The 8,779-nt window shown below is 40.2% G+C and overlaps 1 protein-coding gene across 1 annotated transcript in view; it reads right to left on the bottom strand.

Moving 5' to 3' along the window:
* The window catches only part of LOC119412183 (ubiquitin-conjugating enzyme E2 variant 1), a 28,416-nt gene that overhangs the window by 13,131 nt on the left and 6,506 nt on the right, over nucleotides 1-8,779 (bottom strand). Inside the window, exon 2 of the mRNA XM_037679159.1 lies at nucleotides 4,734-4,882. Within this exon, the coding sequence (XP_037535087.1) occupies nucleotides 4,734-4,882 (149 nt within the window). The remainder of the gene's footprint in view (nucleotides 1-4,733; nucleotides 4,883-8,779) is intronic.

Below are 8,779 nucleotides of genomic sequence, written 5' to 3'. Positions count from 1 at the left end.
GTTTCCTTGACTGATGAAGCCTTCTGGATGGAAGGTGAAACGTTTCAACACATAAGAAAAAAAAAAAAACTGTCCAGATGACCTGACTGAAAATTGTTGGATTGTATACCTGGACTACCTGACAGACAGACCACAGTTTGTGAGACTGAAGGGTTGTGTGTCTGACAAGGTGGTCAGTAGCTCAGGAGCACCACAGGGGCCTGTACTCGCACCATTCCTTTTCACTCTGTACACCTCAGATTTCCAGTATAAAACAGACTCCTGTCATCTGCAGAAATATTCTGATGACTCTGCAGTGGTCGGGTGTATCAGAGATGGACAAGAAGCTGAGTACAGGGAACTGGTGGACCGCTTTGTGGCATGGTGTGGAAACAATCATCTCATCTTGAATGTGAACAAAACAAAGGAGATGATTGTAGATTTCAGGAGAATCAGGAACAGATCCAACCCTATTTCCATCATGGGAGAAGAAGTGGAGGTGGTGGAGAAGTATAAATACCTTGGGGTTCACCTGGACAACAGACTGGACTGGAGCTGCAACAGTGAAGCGTCTACAAGAAGGGACAGAGCAGAATGTACTTCTTGAGGAAGCTGAAGTCCTTCAGGGTTTGCAGCAAGATGCTGCATATCTTCTATAAGTCTGTTGTAGAGAGCGCTGTCTCTTCTGCATCATCTGCTGGGGGAGACAGCACGATTCAACTCGCTGCTTCAGCTTTAAACATCATTTCAGATCCTACAATGTTCCGGGGGAAGACAGAGTTTAACAAGAACACAGTTGTTTACAAGGAGTGTAAAATAAAATTCACGTTAGATGAAAGTGAAGCAGCGACCAGTGAACTGTGCAACAAACTTCCATCTTCTCCAAAGGCTGTGAAGAGTTCCCTCTCCATCTCCTGCTGCATCACAAAGGATTCATGATGAGACAGCTCAGTGACGGTGACGGGTTCAGCTTTATTTTAATACGATGGATCCAACGTACGTTATTCCTTCATGTACATTTATATTTGTGATAAAGCAGCTCCACAACTTCACCATGAAACAACAAATGTTAGAAGCTCTGATGCAGCTGCAGATCAAAGGAAACTGTTATTTCTCACATTAAACTAAAACTTATGGACAAGTTGTTCAACAAACTTTATGTAATTTATCTTTTGAACAGGTTGAAGAGACGAGACACATCATCTGGAGCCACTTCTAAATGAGACAGTTTATGGTTTATAAATTATTACAGTTCACAAGTTTTAGTGCAGGTTTTTAAAGTTAGTTAAACATTTACTAAATATGAATCAATATGGTTAAAATAACTGAAGTCTGTATGTTTCATGTTAGGTTAAGTTTTGAAAATATAACAAATGTTAGAGCAATATGGTTAAAATAACTGAAGTCTGTATTTTATGTTAAAGGTTAATGTACTGTGTCTGGTAGATGAAGTCTGTTTACTTTGATATTTATATATTTTGAATTATTTGTCTGTGATGGACTGGAGACCTGTCCAGGTGTCCCCACCTCTCACACAGGGATGGCTGATATGGGAACCAGTGATACCAGTGACTCAAAAAGAGGAAGTGGATAAAGATGATGGATGAATTATTTGTTCATAGATTTTTATTTTATTTACTTTTTGGTTGTTGTTGTTGACAAATTCAGACAACTAAGTTAACTAAATACTGGTAATTTAAGTTACAGAATTTTATGCACTCCTATATTTGTTTCTATTTTTGGTATAAATATAAAATGAATTAAAAAGATTTGATACCGTAAAGAACTAAAATGATTTTTAAATGTTCTACTGGTTTACATTGTTGTTTGATCTTTTCAGCTTGTCAGTTACATGTACAATATAAATTAAACAACATTTATGACCATTTCAATAGAAAAATTGTTTCCGAATTGAAAAATTGATTTTGAATCGTGACACCAAAGATCAGAATCAAATCAGATCACCAGACACTGAGATTCACACCTCTATTCAGTATTGGTCTGGATCAAAAATGTGAGCGTCAACTCGATACAATAAATAAATAAATTGAAAAAAACAAATGATTCTGTGCCAGTTATTGATATGTGTACAGGCTATGAAAAAAAGCTCAGAAAATATTGACTACCAAGATCCCAAAGGAGAATTTATTTGCAGACACCATAAGGCTACTGCCTACGTGCACTGGAACATCTGCCAGGAACACACACTTGTTACCACGAGCCCCAGACTGTAGCAGAAAACAGCAATGTCACTGTCCTCTGGGACTATCCAACCTGACATTAGTGCCAACAGGCCACAGGTTTTCATCAACAACAACAGCCTCTATTTTGATATGTCCATCTCATCAGAGATGCAGAGAGCTACGTTTGTCTTTTATACGAACATACAATGAAGACTGTACATAGCACTTATACTTATAAACACTTATACATCCACCAAATCCCAGGCAACAGCAAAGTGACAAAACTACACAAAAATCCCACTTTTGGGAACAGCACATTTTTTAAAGAAAGGCACTTTCCACCAAATAAGCCTAATCTCCAACAATCCCTCATTATGACCATAGGCTTATGGTTTGAGCCCCGTTGCAATGTTGTAAAAATGCAACTTCTAAAAAAGAAAGGATAACAACAACAACAACAACAACAACAACAACAACAACAACAACAACAACAACAATAATAATAATAAATAGATCATGGGTTGTAAGGTAGATAAAAAAAAAGGTTAAATCGTATCATCTGGACCAGTTTCTTTAAGAGAAATGTTTCTTCCCCATCCAGAGGACTTCATCAGTCTGTGGTCTGTCAACCAGATCTGTCCCATAAGTAGCCTTCAGTGCCATGTTTCAAGCCAACCTCCTGTTGGAATCTCAAAAGTAGGCTGTTATCACGTGCAAAGCACACCCCTCCAAAACAATCAATCATCATGTACAACAAAGTGTTTTAGGCCAGACAGCCAACTTGCTACTCACAGAAACAGCCTGAGGACAACAAGGAGGCCGTCTTCACGCTGTTTCTGAGGTTGGCTTGAAACACAGCAGTGGAGGCTACCTATGGGACAGATCTGGTTGACAGGCCATAGACTGAGGAAGTCCTCTGGATGGGGGACAAAACGTTTCTCACTTAAAGAAACTGGTCCAGAAGACAACATTTAACCTTTTTTGTTAATAGATCACTTTTTCTTTTTATAATACTGGTTGAGCTTCATGAATCAAGGTGGAACACACTTTCAGAGTTTTTCTCTAGTTTGTCCTGATGCTGCTGCAGTTTTACTGATAGCTAATGAAAAAAACTGTGAAACTGCAAAGGATGGAACCAGAAGAGATGATAAAATATGATAAGAGGGAATCCATTTTTCACACCAAAACCGGTTCACTTGAACTTTTTTAATATTTTGATATCAGAATCAGCTCATCATTGCACCGAAATACAGTGAGACTGTTCGTACAGCCGGCCCAGAGATGGGCGACTGGACTGTATACTGAAGATCTGTAAAAAAAAGAATGTCTTGCAAAATCATCCTTTAGGTATTAAATTATTTATCATTGTGAAGAGCTGATAGGCTGATGAATCTAGATTTGGCCCCAGCTGCTCTACCAATGTACCGGTAGTCACTAAGGTGATAAGCAGACCCCACAGCATGTGACCATGTGAGTGGGGCAAGATGGAACGCACCGAGAATGATGAAGATAATACACGTGTATGGTGGCACACCTGAGAGTCATGAATGTTATGTTTTAGAGAAACATCAGGTGTTACTCTATTTTGCATAAGACTAAAACATTGTCTTCACACAGTCTCTAGTAGGGACATGAAGATCAACACTTTTACCAATTTACTAACGTATACAATGTGACTACCATATTTTCCACCGTACACGTCGCACTGCCATACAAGTCTCATCAGTCCGAATGTCTAATAAAGTGGAAAAATCCATAAATACGTCGCTTCGCCATATACGTTGCATCTTTTATGTGTCACCGCTGACGCGTTGCGTTTGTTATGCGTCACCGCTGACAACCCAGAAATGTGGGTTGAACCCGGAAAGGCCCATAGCCGATGTGGTGCCAAAAATCGATTGGCTGCCAAATGGCGACTGCAGAGCGTGCACGGGAGGACTTTAACAATAATTTAACAAGACTGACAATTAAAAACAATTATTTGTTTGCTCAAAATTATAGTAAAGGTGTGTCTCAGTTTAACTTTTCCTTAATAAATGCACTTTGATGGTCAAATCAGCTGCTTTTCAAAAAAAATGGTAGTGCTCAATATTTTCAGTCAGAACGAATGTAAACAGTCATATCTAGGCCAAAATTGATTTATAAATATGGTAATTAAAAAAAAGAAGAAAGAAATAAGTCGTTTTGGCATACAAGTCACAGGGCATGCAAATTATGCAAAAAATGCAACTGAAAACTACGGTACAATTCATTTTGCTCTATGCCCAGCTGATCACATAATCTTCAGAGTCCTGTGCAACTCCTTTTGAGATTTCCACCAGCCATTCACCTGCTTTTGGGATACAAAATGTCCGTCTTTCTCCTTTCCAAAAGTTTCAGCCCCAACGTCTTGCTGAATATTTTTTACTTATTATTGCACAATAGTTCCTCTGTATTGGATTAAGTTTTCAGTTTTCAACATGCTAATATGGTACGGTTATTACGGTACATGATTGATACCCTCTTATATACTGGTGATCTTAACAGAGGCAGAAGTGAACTGAAGTGCTGTGGGATGTGCGAGTAGCTCACCTTGGCAGGGCCAATGATCATGCCGTTCCAGTGGGTTAACATCATGTCATCATTATCAGCAAGGCCCCAGCTCACAGTTCCATCTCCACCGCCTTTCTGACCTTCTTCCAGTTCCTCCAGCAGCCGAAAGCTGCGAGGAACTACAACACCTTTCACACAAACACACAAAAATAAAGCATCAGAGTCACATGTTGCATTAAACAGCTTGCAGTAGTTCTAAAAAAAAGAGTTAAAAACAAAACAACTGGACTTTATTTGTAACTGAAAACGTTTTGCTTCTCATTCGAGCAGCTTTCTCAATTCAAAGAAACAAAGAGTGTGGGATTCAAGCTATAAAGCAGTGGTGTTCTGTAAGCTTACATAATGCAGCCTGACACATGCAGATTGACCTCTCACTCTTCGCAATAGAGGAACGTTAGGGTCTTTCTTAGTCCCACCCCACAGAAGGGTCACTCTGGTCACATGGTTGGAATTCCTGATAGGTGTGAAACTGGCTGGGTATCAGTCCTAAAGCTGCATTATAAGTTTTTGAAAGCTGAAATCTGAGACATCCTCCTCCGTTTAAAGATGGTTTCTCTCTTTTTACATAAACAGCCTCCTTCACTCCCCTCTCAAACCATCTGTCTTTTCTGTCCAAAATGCAGACATCCTGGTCCTCACATGAGTGTCTCTCATCCCTGAGGTGTAGGTGAACCGCTGAGTCTTGTCCTAAGGAGATGGCTCTCCTGTAAGAAGCTGTTTGGTTTCTCCAATGTAGAGGTCTGGACAGTCCTCGCTGCACTGGACTACATACACTACACCGCTCTGCGTATGGGTGTTTTGTCCTTAGGGTGGACCAGCCTCCGTCTGAAGTAGAGAATTGCACTGATCCAATACCAATATCAATATTGATACCTATTTTTTTCAGGGAGGGCGGGGGGGGGGGAGACTTCTGGATCGGGTATCGGTGACAATGTGACCGATCCATGACTGGGCAGATCTATTCACTAATTCTACGCTTTGTGCTCTGAGTGACGTCACGCGCTAGCGAACTGACTGAATAAATTAAAGTTGTGTTGTTTTTATGTTTGACCAAGCTTGTGAAGCTCTTTGTGTGTTTAGTGTGCCATTATGGTGCAGAGTTGTCAATAAATTTGTAATTCAGTAAATTCATGTCTGCGTTTAACAAAACAAATGTTTTAAGTTAATTCAGCACTGGGTTTGTAAACTCAAACAACCAGGCAGACAACAAAAATGGCTAAATCATGTCATCTGGGCCTGTTTCAGAAATGGGTCCAGATGACATGATTTAGCCATTTTTGTTAATTCAGCACTGTTTTGTCAGATCGGTATCTGATTGGTATCGGCCAATACGAAACAGCAGGTATCGGCATCGGAAGTGGAAAAAGTGGATTGGTGCATCCCTAGTCTGAGGGTCCTGTTGGGTTTGAAATGTACTGGGATGTTGTGTTAGGAGAAAAGCCTTCTGAGTTTCTCTGATACTCCAGCAACATAAGGGATGACAATGTTTTTCCTTCTCTTTTTCTCGTGGTTCTGTTCAGTGGTGTATGTTGTAGATTTCCTCACTGAGTTGACAAAAGCCCAGTTAGGATTTCCACATGTTTGGAGAGCAATAGAGCTGGAGGACAGATTAATGCCATCTAAGGAGGGCAAAAGACTGAAAAATGCATTCCTAAGGTGCTCAGGTCCAAAAACCAAAACCTCAGTCGTGTCTGTATACAAAAGCATAAAATTTAGGGTCATCCAGGTTTTTATGTCTTTAAGACATGTTTGAAGTCTAAGTAGCTGATTGGATTCTTTGAGTTTCATGGCCAAAAAAAGGTCACATTAATATTTTGTTGGACCGCCTTCAGCGTTGATTAAGGCATGCATTCGCTGTGGCATCGTTTTGATAAGCATCAGCAATGTCACAAGATCTATTTCCTCCAGTGTTGCATTAATTTTTCACCAAGATCTTGCTTTGATGAATAGACACTAGACATGATGTGTGCATCACTTCACCTGCCTCTCTTCTTACCCTGATATGCCCATCACTCTGGAACAGGGTCAGTCTGGACTCATCAGCTCACATGACCTTCTTCCATTGCTCCAGAGTCCAATCTTTATGCTCCCTAGCAAATTTAATCATTTTCTTCCAGTTAGCCTCACCGATTAGTGATTTTCTTAAGGCTCCACAGCTGTTCAGTCCCAGTCCCTTGAGTTCCCTTGAGTCCCCTTTGCATTGTGTGTGTGGAAATGCTCTTACTATCACTATTAACCACAGCCCTGAGTGCTACTGGTGTTTTTCTTCCATTTGATTTCACCAAACATTTAAGTGATCGCCGATCACGATCATTCAGGATTTTTTTCCGTCCACATTTCTTCCTCGAAGACGATGGGTCCCCACTGTCCTTCCAGTTTTTAATAATGCGTTGGACATTTCTTAACCCAATGGTAGTAGTTTCTGCAATATCCTTAGATGTTTTCTCTGCTTGATGCCAATGATTTGACTCTTCTCAAACAGACTGACATCATTTCCACGACCATGCCATGTGTCTTTCCACATGGTTGTTGAAGAAATAAGCAACTCATTGCACCAGTTGGAGTTAAATAGCTTGTTGCCATAGATGGTGCCAGCTGAAAGATAATCACCCATGTAGTAATTATCCAATAGGAGGCTTGTATCGATTTGCCTAATTAAATCTAGGTGGCAACTTCTTTTTTGGCCAGGCAGTGTATAACTAGGGCTGAGTACCGAACCGAGGTTATTTTATAGCACCAACCGACGCAGTTCGGTCGGTGTATGGATTGAAACGTCCCTCTTTTGTCAGTGTCAAGTTTCGGTATTGGCTGGAACGCGTCACGTGGTTTCAGCACGCAGGCAGGTAAAACGCAGACATATGACAAACAGACTAAGTGTTTACACCCAGAGCTGTATAGAGCTGCCCTACAGCTGTATGTCTATGGTGCTGATTATGCCCACAGACAAACAGTTCACTAATGTTCACTGTTTGTTAATGTTGTCCTCACAGGAGGTTCTGAACCTGATGTGAGGAGGACAAAAGAAAAGTGAGGTGGGGCCACAGGACAATCACAAACTTTGTTGTTAAAAGTTTTCTGCCTTTTTCTACAGTGGAGGCTGCATGGTGGAGGTAAGTTAAGCTGTAAAGGATGTTGTTGACCAGTTAAGCTTTTATCTCTGTCTAGATAATGTTTTTGATCAGTAATAACATAACCATGTTATTGATGATGTTTTGTCTTCTCATGTCAATTAGGGAGCTGATAAGTTTGAGTATGTGGAGGGTTTTTTTTACACTGTGGAGTTCATTAAGCATTAGATACACTTCCCGTGTTGGATCAGTGTCACCTATGAGTGCCCGTCATTTCTGGAGTGTTGGTGAAGTGTTTATTTTTAAACTCACTAACTCTCAAGGTGTGTATGTGTGATTGAGTCTTCACGGTTCTCACTTACGTAATGTGAGTCAGCACGTCGGGGGCGTGTCTTTACCGACGTACTTTGAATGCGCATGCGCCAAACAAGCACATGGCGTTCTGGCGATTAATGTTCGATGGGATTCATCATCATAACAACCTTTATTTAGCCAGGTTTGTCCCATTGAGGTCAAAAGATCTCTTTTACAAGAGACCTGGCCAAGACTGACAGCATACAGAGAGAGGGGAAAAAAAACACTCAGTAAAAAACAGTTACAACACATAGTTAGACTAAACATAGATTTAAATAATAAACGATTCAATTAAAACAATTACACTTCTGCAACTTGAGTAAAAAGGGATTCATCATGGTAATAAATACATTCAAGAGATACTAGTGTTCCAAGTTTAAGCTTTGATTGTAAATATCCTGATGCATGCTCAATAATCCAGGTAGAAAAATCTAAAAAATTTAGATCTGGTCCTCTGGACATTCAAAAAAACAAAACAAAGCAAAACAACAACAAAAACAATAAAAAAATGTAGAAACGTTTTGTCTCTCATCCAAGAGACTTCCTCAGTCTGAGGTGCTGTTTCAGCTCAGTCTCTTAAATAGCACCTTCTCAGAGTGGATC

Source organism: Nematolebias whitei, chromosome 7 (assembly GCF_014905685.2).
Source record: "Nematolebias whitei isolate Nwh7 chromosome 7, NemWhi1, whole genome shotgun sequence".
NCBI lineage: Eukaryota > Metazoa > Chordata > Actinopteri > Cyprinodontiformes > Rivulidae > Nematolebias > Nematolebias whitei.
The sequence above is the reverse complement of the archived record's forward strand: the minus strand, read 5'-3'. Positions and strand labels throughout refer to the sequence as shown.